The sequence below is a fragment of the Dasypus novemcinctus genome, chromosome 6, assembly GCF_030445035.2.
Source record: "Dasypus novemcinctus isolate mDasNov1 chromosome 6, mDasNov1.1.hap2, whole genome shotgun sequence".
Taxonomy (NCBI): Eukaryota; Metazoa; Chordata; class Mammalia; order Cingulata; family Dasypodidae; genus Dasypus; species Dasypus novemcinctus.
The window spans coordinates 116,347,930-116,365,655 of NC_080678.1; the positions used below are offsets into that span (position 1 = coordinate 116,347,930).

The window sequence follows — 17,726 nt, forward strand, 5'->3', positions numbered from 1 at the left end:
TGATTGAAAGATATCAAAGAAATTCTACAGAAATGGATCTAAATACTGTGTTTGTGGTTTGGAATACTCAACACAGTAAAGATGTCAATTTTCCTCAAACTGATATACAGTTTAATACTGTTCTCATAAGTCTGGCAAGAGATTTTGTAGCCATCAACAAGATTATTCTGAAGTTTATATGAAACACAAAGAAATTAGAATAGCTAAAATAATTTTGAAAAAAGAAGAATAAAGTAGGAGGAATCACTTTACTCAATTTCAAGACTTATTACATAAGTATAATAATAAAAACTGTGATTTTGGCAAAGGGAGAGATATATTGATCAATGGACAGAATAGAGAACCCAGAAAGAAGCCCCATAAAAAAAGTGCAAACGCATGGAAGGATAGGATTTTATCATGGTGCTGAAGCAATTGGTTATCCAGAGGCAAAACAAACGAGAACAGCAACCCCAAAGTGTCAACTTAAACCTTATTATACCTTATTCAAGAAATAACAAAATGGATCAAAGACTTAAATGTAAACTGTAAAACTGAAAAGTTTGGAAAAAATCTAGGAGAAAATCTTTGGAACCTAGAACTTGGTGAGTAGTTTGTAGAAATGACACCAAAAGCTTAACTCATAAAAGAAAAACTAAATAAGTTTGACTTTGTCAAAATAAAATACTTTTGCTCTGTGAAGGACCCTATTAAGAAGATGAATAGAGAAGCTACTGATGGGGAAAAACAGTTGTATGTCAAATATCTGACAATAGACTCATATCTAGAATATATTAATCATTCTTAAAACTTAACAGTAAAAATCCAATTAGAAAATGTGCAAAAGACACAAAGAGACATTTCACCAAAGAGGATATAAAGATGTCAAATAAGCATGTAAATAGATGTTCAACATCATTAGCCATTAGAGAAATGCAAATTAAGACCACAGGAGTTATCATTACATACCTATTAGCATAGCTAAAAAAACAACAGTGACAACATGAAATGCTGGGAAGGATGTGAAGAAACTGGATTTCATATGTTGCTGGTAAGAATGTAAAATAGTACAACCACTTTGGAAAATTGGTGTTTCTTAAACAACAAAACATGAAATTACCATGTGACCAAACAACTGCTCTTCTATGCATTTACCCCAGAGAAATGAAAACTCAAGTCCTCCCCAAAACCTGTATTTGATTGTTCCTGGCAGCTTTGACTGTAATACCTAAAAACTGGAAACAACCAAAATCCATTCAAGAGGTGAAAGGTTAAACAAACTGGTATATCCATACCATGGAATCCTACCCAGCAATAAAAAGAAATGAACTATTGATACATGCAACAAATTGGAAGGATTTCAAGGGCATTATGCTGAGTGAAAAACAGCCAATTTCAAGCAGTCACATAATGTGTGAGTCCATTTGTATAACATTCTCAAAATGACAAAATTAGAGCTGGAGAACAGAAGAGTGTATGCCAGGGATTAGGGAGGGTGGAGGGTGGGTGTGACCAAAAAGGGGACCCAAGGGAGATCTTTGTGGTGATGGAAGAGTTCTGGATCTGGATTGTAGTGTTAACAGAAATCTATACATGCGGTAAAATGACACAGAACTACACTCATACTTTATACCAGTGTCAGTTTCCTGGTTTCAATAATGTACTCCAGTTAGGAAAATTGTAAACTATGGGGAAGTGGGTCCTGAAAGACCAATAACTGAGACTCAATATCCCTCCCAGAGATGGCTCCCTTGCCTGTTTGCTTGTTGTCTGTTTTTGTTTTTTTGTTTTCCCCTTTAGGAGGCACTGGGAACTGAACCTGGGACCTCCAATTGGGAGGTGGGTACACAACTGCTTGAGAACATCTGCCTCCTGCTCGTTTGTTTTTGCTCATTGTCTTGCTTGTTGTTTTTGTCCTTTTTTTCTCCTTGTCTGTTCTCATTGTCCACTTGTTTTTGCTCAATGTCTGCTTGTCTGCTCACTGTTTGTCTTCCTTAGGAGGCACTGGGAACCAAACCTGGGACGTCCCATGTGGGAGATGGGTGCTCAACTGCTTGAGTCACATCTACTCCCCCTCAGTATATATTTTTAAAAGTAGTTTTATTCACACACCATACAATCCACCCAAAATGTACAATCAATGGCTTTCAGTATAATCACAGTGTGCTTTCATCACCACAATCAATTTTAGAACACTGTCATAGCTCCAAAAAGAAGAAATTCTCACCCCTGATTCTCTCCTGTTATTGACACTTAGCACTGGTGTGGTACCTTTGTTACAATTGATGGAGGAATATTAAAAATCACTGTTAACTCTAGACCATAGTTTGCATTAGGTGTATCTTTTTCCGTATACCACCCTATATTAACACCTTATAATTTGTTCCAGTTCATCTAAAAGTCAATATTAAGTGCTGCCTTCACATCTGGTAAAACCAGGAGGGCCTGGAAAGACCTAACCTAACTCTGTTCCTGTGGATAAGATCCTAGCCAAGCAACTCTCCTTATCACGAGACCAGTCACGGCATCTGCTTATCCCCCAGTAATGGGCTCCAGTCCCCTGCCAGTCCAGGGAATTTTCCCAACAAAACAATTACACATCCAGCAGGAACCAAACAGAGCCTGCCCCCCACAGCCCCTCCTTGCTCACTTTGCTCCCTAGTGCATCCCCCAGGTAGCCCTGTGTAGAACCTGATATTCTCTTGCCCAGTCTGTGTATATATGGCCCAATAAGCTGCCACTGATGGCGTCTGTCCAGTGGGAGGTGTCGTGTATTCTGCCTTCCCTATAACCTGAGGCAGGAAGCCATACCTCACCTAAAGAGTGAAGGGAGGTGAAGGACACAACTGGGTAAGGGTATGAGGGAGCTCTGGTTACAATCTCTGTAATTCCCTGTGAATCTATAATTATTTCAAAAATAAGTTAAATCTATCATTTAGACTATTTGGAAAAGAGGAGCATATACAGTGTTTGCTAGAGCTAGCTTGTCCTGACAGGCTTGTATTGATTCCTGTAATTAATTTCAGGAATTTTGTTGGTTGCTAACCAGCCATTATTAAAATGTTAATGAGGGCATATGGGAATCTCCTCTATTTTTTCAAGGTAACATTTTGTGTGATCTATGTATCTTTTAAAAATAAATAAAAAATATACTAAAAATGTTAATGATATAAATTTACCATGGAATAAATTATATTTAAAAACATTTTTACAAAATAAAATGAAACAGCAAGGTGCAAAAACATATACAAAAACCGAAAACCCTGAAGACATTTGATTGGATTAAAACAGTCTTTTCATTTAGGAAAGTGGTATGTATTTCTATTCATTCAAGACTTCCCCCCCCCCCCCCCATGTAGCACAGTCCAGCTTATAATTTTCTTTGGAGGTTTAAAAAAATTTTAATGCTAACTAATGTATATGTTTGATGCTACTGTGAATGAGAATTTATATTCTGGCTTTTCTTAAAGTAGAAGAAATGATAGATGTTATATTGGTCATCTCTCAATAATACTATGTTTGATTAATTGTTTTATGATATTTTCCATCAGAAAGATACTTTGTTTCCCTTTGAAATTAGGGGCGATCCTTGACATTTTGAGAATGACTTATTCTCCAATAAATTTTACTCTGATACTTTACGCTTATATCAATGATACTTTCCTCAATCAATTATTACATTGGAGATTGCAAAGTGGTGTTTTCTCATTTTGTCATTCCTTTTGCATGCATTAGCTGGTGTTCTTTCAAGAAGAGGTGTTCTTTATTTTCTTTCTCATGTGTATCACTATAGACTTATGGATTTAAAAAATTTATTTATATTCAATATGTTACAATCAAATGTAGTCTTCATTTTTAAAAAGTCTGTTATTTTATGTAATTGTCTTAAATATCTCTACATAAATTGAGAAACACATGGAACAATATTATAATTATTGCTTCAACCATCAAAATCAATTTAGAAAACTTGAAAGGAAAGTCTGTTGTACTTAATCATATTTTTACTCCTTTTTTCCCTTCTTTTTTTCACTTCCTTTTGCTTTCAAAAACTTACTTTAGTTATTTTTTTAGGTTAGGTCTTCTGGTGACAAATTCTCTTGGTTTACCTTTGTCTAAGAATTTATTAAATTTCCATTTATTCTTTTTTTCTCTCTATTTTATTCTTTAATGAATTGTTTTTTTCTTGATGCTTTCAATAATTTTTTTCTTTATTTCATTTTCAGTGATGTGTTCTTCACTATGATATGTGTTGGCATGGATTTCTTTAGGTTTTTCCTGTCTGTGGTTCAGGCTGTAGACTTATGTCTTTTGTCAAATTTGAGAAATTTTCAGCCACTATTTTGCCAAATGATTTTTTAGCTCTACCTTTTTCTCGTTTTGGGACTCCAATGATGTAAATGCTATTATTTTTCCACATTGTCCTAGTAATTTTTTCAGTCTACTCTCTTTTCAGATTGGGCAATTTCTACTGTTCTGTCTTCAAGTTCACTGGTTTTTTCAGCTGTCCTCTCTATTCTACTGTTGAAACCACCACTGAGTATTTTATTGCACTTGTATTTTTTTCAGTTCTAAAATTACCATTTGTTTCTTCTTTATATCTTCTCTTTCTTTATCAAGACTTAATTGTTCATAATTATTCATTGAAGCATTTTATGATAGTTGCTTTAAAATCCTTGTCAGATAATTCCAACCTCTGGTTCATCCCACTGTTGGTGTCAGCCTTGATTGCATTTCTCATTCAAGTTGTGATTTTCCTCATTCTTGGCATGATGGGTGATTTTTTACTGTATCCTGGGTATTATGTTACCAGACTTTGGCTCTTATTTAAATCTTTGTTACACAAGCCCCCTCTGATGCAGCACAGGCCAGAGAGAGGGGTGCTGGTAGGGGTGAAAGTTGGGGTTCTCCTCTTAGCCTCCATCGACAGCAGGGCAATAAATATTCCTCAGTCAGACAGGGCAGGAGTGTGAGTCCAGGCTCTTCCCTGAGGACACCACATGGATGGGAGAGGGAGAGGGGCCTAGTCGCTCCTCCATAAGTCATCTACACTGACATTTTAGAGGAGGTGTGGGGCTTATTGCTAGAAGCTCATGAAAATCCTAGCTTTACACTCAGCCTTTCTTGACACTGTTGGAGGAGGGAGCTAGCTATAATTATGTAAAAGGATGGAAGGCTAAGCTCCCCACTGGGTGGAGGTAGGTCTGCAGCTTTTATTATTATTATTACTACTACTACTATTGTGTATAGTTGAATATATCAGTTATTGTCTAAATGTTTTCTGTCTTACTATGTTGACCTTTTCCTTGTCCTCTGGTTAGAGAACTATGACTTTTGTTGGGGATGGTCTTATCTGTACCTGTCAGTGTTTCCAGATTGCCTGCTTCTCCAGGCCCCAGTTTGGGATATATGATGCAAAAAGAAAATGCTTGGAACTCACTGCTATGTTTTTCCTGTTTTTTATTTGAAACAAGTCAATTTTATTGATGCATATTATTTCCTGGGGTTTTCAGGTCCCTGGCCATCTGCCTTCTTATCCCTGACTTTCAGTCTTATTGTATATAATGTCCATGACTATTAGCTTAGTTAGAGGAATAGGAGAAGTGTGTCTACTTAATTTCCTATACTTTCTACTTAATGCTCAAATTTTGTCCAGTGGGAGCCACTTCAAATTGGGTCTGATTTCTTATTTATTTATTTATTTATTTATTTATTTATTTAATCTTCCCTTGCCCCCCCCAATTGTCTGCTCCCTGTGACCATTTGCTGCATGATCTTCTGTGTTCAATTCCATTCTTGTCAGTGGCATGGGGAATCTGTGTCTCTTTTTGTTGCATCATCTTGCTGTGTCAGCTCTCTGTGTGTGTGGCGCCATTCCTGGGCAGGCTGAACTTCCTTTTGCGCTGGGCGACTCTCCTTATAGGGCACACTCCTTGCACGTGGGGCTCCCCTACTTGGGGCACACCCCTGCGTGGCATGGCACTCCCTGTGTGTATCAGCACTGCACGTGGGCCAGCTCCACACTGGTCGAGGAGGCCCTGGGTTTGAACTGTGGACCTCCCATGTGGTAGGCAGATGCTCTATCCGTTGAGCCAAGTCCGCTTCCAGGTCTGATGCCCTTTTGACGTGACATTGTTATTCTTTTTTGCACTTCCCTGTACTTTGTCAAATCACAATGTCTCAGGCACACCTTCTACTTTCTTTGTCCTCCTGAACAAGATAAAGGAATGTCACAAAAGACAAAGCAGGGTGGTGATGGTAGCACAACACTGTGAATATAATTAGCAGCACTAAATTATATATTTGAAAGTGGTTAAAAGGGGAGATTTTAGGTTGTATATAAGTTACTAGAATAAAAATAAAATAGCCCCAAAAAACCATAGGACTGTACAACACCAACAGTGAACCCTAATGTAAACTATGGACTATAGATAATAGTACAATTATAATATTCTTTTAGCAATTATAACAAAGCTTCCACACTAATGCAATATGTCAATAATGGGAGGGAAGTATATGGGAACTTGGTATTTTCTCCATGATTTTTCTGTAAACCTACAACTTCTCTAATAAAAATTTTATTAAAAAAATAAAGCAGTGGTAGCAGAGTGAGGACTGTTTGGAATTTAAAAAGGGTAAAATGATAAGTAAACCAAGTACAATGTATAATTCTTTTTTTTTTAATGTATAATTCTTGACTTGATCCTGTTTTTTAAAATAACTTCAAACATCTTAATAAAAGTGTTGTAATAGAAATTCTTGGGATAACTGGGGAAATTTGAACAGGAACTTGATAGACTTTTTTTTTTATTTCTGTTCAATTTTATAGGTGTGATAATGGTATTGTGATTATGAAGGAATATGTCCTTAATTGTAAAAGATTCATGATGACATATTTAGGGCTGAAGTGTCATCATGTCTGCAATTTATTGACCAAGATTGGTTTTCTCTTGAACAGGCTGCCGGCCTTGCTCCTTGCATGCCCCTACAGTCTCCCTCCTCCAACCTGACTACTTTGAAATTTATCTGGCAACTGAAGGACTGCAGAGAAAAACAACTCAGACTGCAGGGGAAAAAGGAGGGGAAAGACAAGTTCAGATACTAGCTATTCCAAGCTATCAACCTTGGCCCTTCCTTCCCCCTCTTCCCTTCCTCTGTCCCAGCTCTTACAGATGACAGGTGGCCTAATTACTGCAGAGTAAAACAATCTAACCAAGTGCTCCTAACTCCACTCTCATTAAACTACTGCCAATGTCAAAGATCAAACCTCTACCGTCCTCCAAGCCACACGCAGCCCTTGAAAAGCTTGCTGTCCTTTTTATCAATGGAGTTGAGGTTTACTCTCTCTCCCCTTCCTTGGTAGCTATGAATAAAGTCATCCTTGCCTGTTTCCCACAGTCCAGTACAGCTTTTTTTTTTTTAATATTTCTTTCAAATGGCTCAGCACAAATAAAAATTAGTATATACAAATAAAGAAAATATGTCAAAATATTAACAACTGGTGACTCTAGGTAAGGTATGAATACATCTATTGCTCATTGAATTCTATTGCATTTCTATTTGAAACGTTTGTAAGAAAATGCCAGGTTTTGTTTGACCAAGAAAAAGATAGTTGTTTACTGAAACAAGCTACGTAACACTTATGCCCTTCAAATCGCGTTTTTTGTGAAATGCTAAAAGGTTGTATACAGTCCTTTTAAGAGTGACAAGGCTGTGTGAAAATTTTCTCATAAAACAGACTAAGTAAACTACAGGAGTGTGTGTGATAAGCTCATGTGTCAACTTGGTCAGGTGATGGTGTCCCGTTGTTTGGTCAAGGCAAGCACTGGCTTGCCTTGTTACTGTGAGGATATTTCATGGACTTAAATAATCAGTAAGATGATTGCATCTATGGCTGATTAGATCTACAATCAACTGAGATAGCTTTCAATGAGGAGAGAAGTTTGAGCCAATCAGTCAGCGGCCTGAAAAGGAGAGGTAATGGGAAGCAGATGTGGCTCAGGCGATGGGACTCCAGTCTACCATACAGGAGGTGCAGGGTTCGATCCCCTGTGCCTTCTGGTGAAGGTGATCCGGCTGGAGTGGCAAGCTGGCCCAAGAAGAGAACTGACTTGCATGGCATGCTGGCCTGTGCAAGAGTGCTGGCCTGTGCAGGAGTGCTGACGCAGCAAGATGATGCAACAAAAAGAGATGCAGAGGAGAGACAGTAAGAGATGCAGCAGACCGGGAGCTGATTTGGCATAGGAGAATGAGCACCTCTTTCCCACTCCGGAAGGTCCCAGAATTGGTTCTCAGTGCCACCTAAAGAAAAAACAAGCAGACACAGAAAAACACATAGTAAATGCACACAGAAAGCAGAGAGCCAGCACAAAAACAATGAGGGGGCTAGAAAAAAAAAAAAGTATAAATATAAAAAAGGAGATGTGATGATTTTAGCAGCCAGAAGAGAGAACTCCCATTTCTATTTCTGCCAGCCTGGGAAATTCATTGAAAAACTTTCATCAGAGTTCCCAGCCTGCCCTACAGAATTGTGCATCCCACAGTCACTTGAGACAATTCATATAAAACTCTAATATTTACACATATTACCTGTTGGTTCTGTCTCCCTAGAAAACTCTAATACAAGGAAGGATCCTTTCAGTTGGTGTGCATGAGACACTATACTAGCTTTACAATATTTTATCAACTCCACTACTTCTGCTACCCCACCAGCCTTGTGCGCTTTACTGCCAGGAGCAAAGCCCTGCTGTCACCGCGCTGTTCCTCCTTCCAGCTCTTTCCGCTTATAGAGTCCGAATAAGGCTTTCCACGTGGGGTCCCGCCCGCTCCCTGCCGCCCCCTGCCGCCCTCTGCCGCTTCCCTGACGGCCCCTGCCGCCCCCTGCCGCCCCCTGCCGGCCCCTGCGGGCTCCTGGCAGTCCCTGCCGCACACCGCACCGCGCCGAGCCCAGGGCGCCAATCAGCCGCTGGGGCTGACGGGAAATGGGCCTTGGTCCCCGTTGCGCCGGAAACGGGTAAGGCCCCTCTGCGCATGCACCATCTCGCTCGATCTCGCGGGCGCTGGCGCGGGCGCTGGCGCGAGCGGGGTGGCGCATGCGCGGAAGAGCTCGCGGAGGCTGGAGAGGGCCCTGCGGCTGAGCCGGAGGCGGAGCCGGGCTCTCAGGAGAGGCCGCCGCGGGGCGCTCTCGGGCTTCTTTCGGGTGCTCTTCGCTATGCCCTCCGCCCCTTTCCGGAAGGACCCTGCGTGCCTCAGAGAGGTGTCGCGTTGAGCCCTCGCCCACCGGGAGGTCGGGAGAGTCCCTTGCCACAAGTCGAGGGCCGAAGCGCGTTCCCCCGGAGCCCCCAGCCGCAGGGGACGGGCTCCGGTGAGCGCGTCCACGGCGACCTCCCTTCCCGTTTCCTCCTTCCAAACAGCGATTCTACCCAAACTCAGCATTGTGTGCTTCAGGGCAGGAGCTCAAGGACGGCACTGTCCTGTGTCAGATGTGGCCTCTGTTTCATTATGTGACCATTGTGTTTCTAGGTCCTTGGTGTCCTATCAGAGCGCTACTATCCAAGGGTTCTGGGCCTGAGCGGAACCGGCCAGTCTGTGTATCCCCAGAGGTCCGGGTTTATTTGCGTTTTTTGAAAGACTAGCCTGAGATCCTGGGGTCAGAGAGCTCCAAGGTTTGGAGCTCTGATACCTGTTCCGACTCAAATAATTTTGTCGCTTAGGCCCAGGTCCTGGTTCCTGGGAACAAAGCAGCTCTTGTGCGGCCAAGAGGGAACCTTAGGAAGAGAAATCCCACCTGGAAGATGGCCCACCCTCAGAGCTTCAGAGCAGAGGCAGAAGAGCCAGAGAAAGCGAAACCTACCTGTGAATGGCTAGAAGCAATTTGCAATCCTTGAGCTCCATCCAGAAGCCACCCCAAACTATAATAGGAGCTTTGAGCCAGATTTCAGAAGAGACATGTGAGCTGGGGCCAAGGCAGAGGGGCCGGCCTGCCCAGGAAGTGTTGCTTCATTTGAGGATTTGAGAGGGTGTGGTCTGGGGGTGGAAAAGAAGTGCCACCTACTCTAAGGAATTTCCTCTCAGGCCTCCCTAACTGCCCTCGACTCCTTTCAAACGCCCCACTATTTGCAGGTGACCAGGGGGCCTGGCTCCATGCCCCTTAGCAGACGGGGCGCTGAGAGATGCTGCTTCCATCCTGACTCCTGGGCTCAGAAGGTCGTGGGGGAAGGGCATCCTGGATTGCCAATTTCTGCCTAACATGAAAGATGAGAACTGCTGAGTCCAAGAGGGTGAATGTGCAGTCAGGTTTTCTGGTATAGTTAAGTAAAAAACCAGTTTCTTTTCTTTTCATTTTTATTTAAAGGTGGTACCAGGGATTGAACCCAGGACCTGGCACATGGGAAGCAGGCGCTCAGCCACTGAACTACATCAAAACTGGTTTCTGTCAAAAGATGGAGAAACTGCTACCAACATAGAGAAGGGCCAAAGGACATTTTCCTATGGGAGGGCGTTCTATTCACCTGGCAGGTGGAGCTTTTTAGGCAAGAGAATCCAGGAGGGGAAAGGCAGGTTAGATTTCTTGTGGTCTCATTCTTTCTTTTTTCTTCCCCAGCTCCCCCCTTCATTATTCTCTACATGTTTCCCAGAGCAGCAGAAAATGGACAGATCTCAGGTGAGCTGTTTATTTTATTCCTTACTTTGTTTACTGTGTCTTGTACGAGGTCTTTAAGGTCTGTAGTTGAGAATGGGAATGCAGAAATGGATGGAAATTAACATCAGGAATAATACACGGAAGGCTATCAATATCAGGACAAAGTGGAATACAGAACTATATAGGCGCTATGATGTTATAGCTGATTTGTCTGATCTTTTTCAGGGCATAGCAATAATGCAGACATTATCTGGGATGTGCTTTGCATTGACCATGGAAAGAAATCATGCTAAATCCTCATGAGGCATTTAGAGCTCTTGGCATTGAAGTCTAGACAATGTTCCTTTCCTGGTTTTTGTAAAGGTAACATAGACATGCTTTCTAAGTGAGTACCTGAAATCAGCGCAGCCTGCAGCCTGCCATTGATCCTCAGGGGAAGCATGGCACTGTGTCAGAGGTGAACTCAGCCAATCCAGGTTTCCAGGGGCCAAAACACCTTGGTCCCGTGGATTGCTTTCTGATGGTCCTAGTTGAGCCAGGCATAGAATTTAGAATATCTCTGAAAAGAAAGACTTGTATCACCTTCAGATAATCTCTGTAAATATTATGTATACATGGTGCAGGAGATAGATTTCAAGTTGTGCGTTCTGGCAGATGTTTTCCCATTTCCCTTTGGCATTTTAAACTGCTTCACTTTGTGGATCTGTCTGATGAGGGACACCAGTGACCTTATTATGGCAAGGTTGTGGATACTTTAGTGCTTGCTTTAATTGAGCTTTCTGTCCAGTTGGTGCTCATGTCCAGTCTCTCCTAGAGTGTTGTCTTGGCTGGTTTCTGGTTTTTTCCTCTCTCTGTGATTATTTCTTTTCACTTCTCTCCACGGAGCTATCTTCCTCTTGTGCCTTTCTTAATTGCTTCTCCCAAGGTGTCCATTCTTGATCCTCTTTCATCCTTACTCTCCCTGATTCGCCTCTATGGGAAGGCATTATTTGCCGGACTGCTTGGCTCTGTCTTTCCCCTACTTTTAGACCCTAAAGGCCACCACTCTGCTGTATATCTCTGTAAGTATCCAAAGGCTCTTTAAACTCCATCGATTCAAATAAAAGTATTATAGCCCCCGACTCTTTCCCTTTATTTCCCATCCAATATGATCACCAACCAGCCTGTCATCCAAGTGAAGAATGGCATTTATCCTAATGGATGTCTTTTACCTGCTACACAGCCAGTGATCAAGTTTTATTACTTTCAAGTTATTAATTTTTGTTTTTTTGATTGAGTTAAAGGGCACAAGGCCCAGGTGAACTACTTGACAAATTTTTCTTGTACATAGATAGCTGTCACTCAGTTCAAGATATGGGGCAGAAAACTATTTTGTGTTCTCTCCAAGACCTTACTTCCCCCATTGCCACTCAAGGGTAACCATTATTTTGCCCTCTATCGTTATATATTATTTTGTCTGATTTTAAACTTCATATAAATAGAATCATACAATATATATTCTTTTTAAAAAATATACTTTTTCTTTTTTCTTTTTCTCCCCTTTCCTACCCTGCTGTTTTTTGCTGTCTATGTCCATTCGCTGTATGATCTTTTGTATCTGTTTCTCTTTTGGTCTTCTCTTTTTTCTCCTCTAAGATTCACTTGGATTCGATCCTGGGGACCTCTGATATGGAGAGGGGTTCCCTGTCGCTTGTGCAACCTCAGTTCCTGGTTTCTCTTGCGCCTCACCTTCATTCTCCTCTTTGTCTCTCTTTTGTTGCATCATCACCTTGCTGCGTGACTCACTTGCGTAGGCACTGACTCGCTGCACGGGCACTCAGCTTGCTGTGTGGGCACTGGCTTGCCAGGCAGGCCTGCTTTTTTTTTTTTTAACCAGGCTTTAACCTGGGTCTTCCCATGTGGTAGGCTGAAGCCCAGTCACTTGAGCCACATCTGCTTCCCAATAGATATTCTTTTTGTGTCTGATTCCTTTTATTCGACATTACATCTGTGAGATAGCCATGTTGTTGCATGTTGCAGGAGGTTTTTTCCCCCATCATGTGACGATACCTCAATTTATCCATTCTAGTCTTGATGGACATTTGGGCTGTTTGTAATTTGGGTGTTTGCACATGTTCTTTGGTGTACATGTGCATTTGATTCTGAGGGATGTAAATCTGGAAGTAGAATTGATGGCTTATTGCACATATATATGCTTAGCTTTGATAGATTCCACCAAACATTTTCCAAAGTAATTGTATTATTTGATACAAATGATATAGTCAGCCATATGCAAGAGATCCTGTTGCTCTATAGCCTAGTCAGCACTTGGTTTTGTTGGTGATGCTTTTTTTTTTTTAAATTTATTTATTTCCTCCCCCCATTGTTTGCATTTGCTGTCTGTTTGCTGTGTCTGTTCATTGTGTGCTCTCTATGTCTCCTCGTTTTCTTTTAGGAGGCACTGGAAACCCAACCTGGGACCTCCCATATGGTAGGCAGGTACTCAACTGCTTGAGTCACATCTGGCCTTAGGCTTTCTCTCTCTCTCTACCCCCTTCCCCTCCCCCTCCACCTCCCCCCCCCAAACTTGTGAGTGTAGTGGTATCTCTCTCTCTCTTTTATTTTAGGTAGATACTGGGGATCAAACCTGTTACCTCATACATGGGAAGCAAGTACTCAACCACGTGTGCTACATCTCCTCCCCTCATTTTGTTTTTTTCGTTCTTTTTTAAAAAATTTTATTTTATTTCTTAATTATCTTCTTTAAAGTTAATAGATCACACAAAATATTACATTAAAAAACATAAGATGTTCCCATATACCCCACTCCCCACCCCCACCCCCATCATTTTTTTAAGTTGTATTTTTTTGAAGATACAAGGTCACAAAAAATGTTATATTAAAAAATGTACGAGGTTCCCATATACCCCCCCCCCACTCCTCCCACATCAACAACCTCTTTCATCATTGTGGCACATTCATTGCAATTGGTGAATACATTTTAGAGCACTGCTGTACCACATGGATAATAGTTTACATTGTAGTTTACACTCTCCCCCAGTACATTCAGTGGGTTATGGCAGGATATATAATGTCCATTATCTGTCCCTGCAATATCGTTTAGGAAAACTCCAAGTCCTGAAAACGCCCCCACATTACATCTCTTCTTCCCTCTCTCTGCCCTCAGCAACTACCATGGCCACTTTCTCCATAACAATGCTACAATTTCTTCCATTACTAGTCACAATAGTTCTATAGTAGAGTATCAGTAAGTCCACTCTAATCCATATTTTGTTCCTCCATCCTGTGGCCCCTGGGAGGTGATGTCCAGTCCACCTCTATATTGAGAGGGGGCTTAGATCCCACATGGATGATCGTTGCAGTTCTTCTGCTTGTGGTTGTAGGCACTCTCGTTTCCCTTGTGTGGTTGTTGACCATCTTCACCTCCCTGTTAGCTGATCTGGGTAAATCCAACGAACCAGAGAGTAAGAGTTGAAACTCTGCTGAGGCTCAGGGCCCAGCTGGCACATGGACAGTCCAGAGATTCAAGTCTCCTGAGTATACACCAACCCCAGCACCAACCACAGGTTCAATAAGTGACAGAAGAGCTCATTTTGGTTTTGATTTGCATCTTTCTGATGCCTGATAGTATCAAACATGCTTTCATATATTTCCTGGCCATTATTTTATCTTTATCTGATTTTTGGTTAAAAAAAAATCTATTCCGGTCTTTTGCCTATTAAAAAAAAAATGGTGTTTGTCTCTGCCATATTAACTTGTAGGAGATCTTTATATATTCTTTATATGAGTCCTTTGTCAGATAGAGGTATTGGAAATATCTTCTTTGAGTCTGATACTTGTTCTGAATTTTAATGAAGTCCAATTTATTTTTTTTATGTGCTCTTAGTCTAGTCTTTACTTCTGTGTGCTCTTTATGTTCTGTTTAAAAAAACTTTACACCAAATGCAATGAACGTTTCATGATGATGGAGGAGATTGTTGTTATGGGGGGAGGAGTGGGGTGAGGGTCGTTGGTGGTATATGGGGACCTCATATTTTTTGAATGTAATATTAAAAAAATAAATAAGAAAGGAGAAAAAAAAACTTTACCTATTCCTAACTCAAAAATTCTATTTTCATCTAGAATTTGAATGTTTTAACTTTCACATTTAAGTATGATACATCTTAAAGTATTTTATATACATATACACATATGCGTATGTATACTTAGATACACATATACATATGTACATACATATTTTGATATGAGCTATGGCTATCCATTTCCTCCAGGACCATTTATTGAAAGACATTCCTTTCAAATTTGCAGTGGCGTCTTTGTTGAAAATCAGGTAGCCATCTACTTGTGGGTCTCTTTTTGGATTCTCAGTTCTATTGCAGTTGTCTCTTTGTCTAGCATTGTGCCAATATTTCCAGCCCCTGTTACTGTAGCTTTATAACATAAATAATATGTGTAACATATTGAATGATTAAAAAAATTTATGTGTCCAGTACATTTAATTGAGAAATGTATGTTTTTATTCAACTGTTTTCTTTTTCAAGTTATTGTCTATATTTTCAATTATTAAATGTACAAATATATTGAAAAAGGAAAAGCATTTGCAGGGAACTGATATGGCTCAAGTAATTGAGACCTGCTTCCCATATGGGAGGTCCTGGTTTGTTTCCCAGTGCCTCCTAAGAAAAACAAACAAATGATAAAACCAAGCAAACATGAAAAGAAACACTTCAGCTTAGGGGCCGAAGTGGCTCAGTGGTTGAGCACCGGTTTCCCACGTGCAAGGTTCCGGGTTCAATCCCTGGCCCCTGGGTACTTGAAAAAAAAAAAAAAGGGAAAAAGAAAGAGGTAATTGCAGTAGTTCAGATGATGCAAGGTGGTGGTGGTGGCTGGAGGGCAGAGAGAAGCCTGGAATGTTAGCAGAGCCAGGTCCACTGTAGGCCCAGCTCAAGTGTTCTTTTCACTCCCCTTCACATAATATCTTCAGAACCATAATTACTGGCACCGCAGTCTTAGACCTGCCCTTCTGCCTTCTCCTTGCCCTTCCATTTGACGTCAATGTCTGAACTAGGTCAGAGGAAAAAAATTATAATTTTTTGAGACTTTGTCCATATCCCAAATTCTCTGCAGAATGTAAAGAAGTAGGCAAACTAAATTTATGCAAATGCCATTATTTTTTTCTTGAGATATAATTCACATATCCAAGTATTCACCCTTTTAAAGTGTACAATTCAGTGACTTTATTATATTCACAGCTATGTACAACCATCACCACTATTTAATCCCAGAACATTTCATCACCCCAAAAAAGCCAACCCAGTGTTACCATCACCACCATCCACTACCAAAACTTAGTGAATGTAATTAATATCACTGAAATGTATACTTAAAATGAGAAATGTTAATCCTGTGTGTATGTTACCACAATAAAAATTAAAGGAAAGAAGCCCCATATCCATTCATAGCCGTTAACCATGCCCCTGTCTCTAGCTCCTGGCAACCACTAATCTACTTTGTCTCTATGGATTTGCCTATTCTGGGCGATTCAAATAAATGCAATCATACCAAAAAAAAGTGTTCATATCTGTGGATATAAGTTCCCCACCTTTGTTTTTCAAGATAGCTTTGGCTTGGGGGAGTGGATGTCACTCAGTGATTGAGCACCTGCCTCCCACACATGAGGTCCCAGGTTCAATCCCCAGTACCTCCTGAAAGTAAAAAGTAAAACAACAGCAGCAACAAAAAAGATTGCTTTGGCTATTTTAAGTTCTTCGTATTCCTACATAAATTTTATGATCATCTTATAAATTTCTCCCCCAAAAACTTGCTGGAATTTGGTATTGCTTTGAAAACCAAATTGATCTGTAGATAGTATAGGTCATATTAATATTGACCTTTCAATTTATGAACATGGTATTTCTCTCTATTAGGTCTTTAATTTTTCTCAGCAAGGTTTGATAATTTTTCATGTGGAGTCCTTGTACTTCTTTTGTTAGATTTATTAATAGGTACTTGAAAACTTTTTCCCTATTTGTGTGTTGCTTGTATGTAGAAATGTGGTTGATTTTTTTGTATATATATATATATTTTTTTAAAGATTTATTTATTTATTTAATTTCCCCCCCTCCCCTGGTTGTCTGTTCTTGGTGTCTATTTGCTGCGTCTTGTTTCTTTGTCCACTTCTGTTGTCGTCAGCGGCACGGGAAGTGTGGGCAGCGCCATTCCTGGGCAGGCTGCTCTTTTCTTTTCACGCTGGGCGGCTTTTCCTCACGGGTGCACTCCTTGCGCGTGGGGCTCCCCCACGCGGGGGACACCCTTGCGTGGCACGGCACTCCTTGCACGCATCAGCGCTGCGCATGGCCAGCTCCACACGGGTCAAGGAGGCCCGGGGTTTGAACCGCGGGCCTCCCGTATGGTAGACGGATGCCCTAACCACTGGGCCAAAGTCCGTTTTCCGATTTTTTTTGTATATTGACCTTGTATTCGGTGACTTTACCATTTATTAATTTTATTATTTTATCTGTAGAATATTTTGGATTTTCTACTTATGCAATTATCTATTAATAGATGGAAATTGCTTCCTTTCTAGTCCTTAAACTTTTATTTTTTTTTCTTTCCTTCTTGCAGTGCCTAGGAGTTTTAATATACCATGAACTAGAAGTAGTACGTCCTTGTTTTCTTCCCAGTCTCAAGGGAAACTTTTCAATATTTTATCATTATGTGTGATTTTTGCTGTAATTTTTTTGGTGCATATTTTTTGGGAAGTTTCATTATTTTCCTAGTTTGCAAGGAGTTTTTATCATCCAAGGGATGCTGCATTACTTATTATTAAGATGAATATATAGTTTTCTCCTTTATTCTTTTAATGGATTAAATAATATTGACATATTAATTGAGGTAATTCTACTAATTTTTTTTTTTAGATTTTTTTATTTGTTTCTCTCCCATTCTCCCTCACCCCCCTTTGTCTGCATTCTGTATCCATTCACTGTGTGTTCTTCTGTGTCCACTTGCATTCTTGTCAGGTGGCACTGGGAATCTGTGTCTCTTTTTGTTGTGTCATCATCTTACTGCATCAGCTCTCCGTGTGTGCTGTGCCATGCCTGGGTGG

At 40.6% G+C, this 17,726-nt stretch overlaps 1 protein-coding gene and 1 long non-coding RNA gene across 2 annotated transcripts in view; one reads left to right on the forward strand and one right to left on the reverse strand.

Moving 5' to 3' along the window:
• Positions 1-6,257: 6,257 nt before the first annotated feature.
• LOC131278815 (uncharacterized) lies at positions 6,258-9,937 on the reverse strand. Its single transcript, XR_009186244.1, has 2 exons — positions 9,830-9,937; positions 6,258-8,277 (listed from the first exon to the last, which is right to left on the reverse strand). It is a non-coding gene; the product is annotated as an uncharacterized lncRNA (long non-coding RNA).
• Positions 9,072-17,726, forward strand: part of LOC131278811 (putative zinc finger protein 487) — a 56,078-nt gene continuing 47,423 nt past the window's right edge. The window contains 3 exon segments of the mRNA XM_058299287.2: positions 9,072-9,340; positions 10,580-10,639; positions 13,053-13,088. Of these exon segments, the coding sequence (XP_058155270.1) occupies positions 10,603-10,639; positions 13,053-13,088 (73 nt within the window). The 5' untranslated portion in view covers positions 9,072-9,340; positions 10,580-10,602.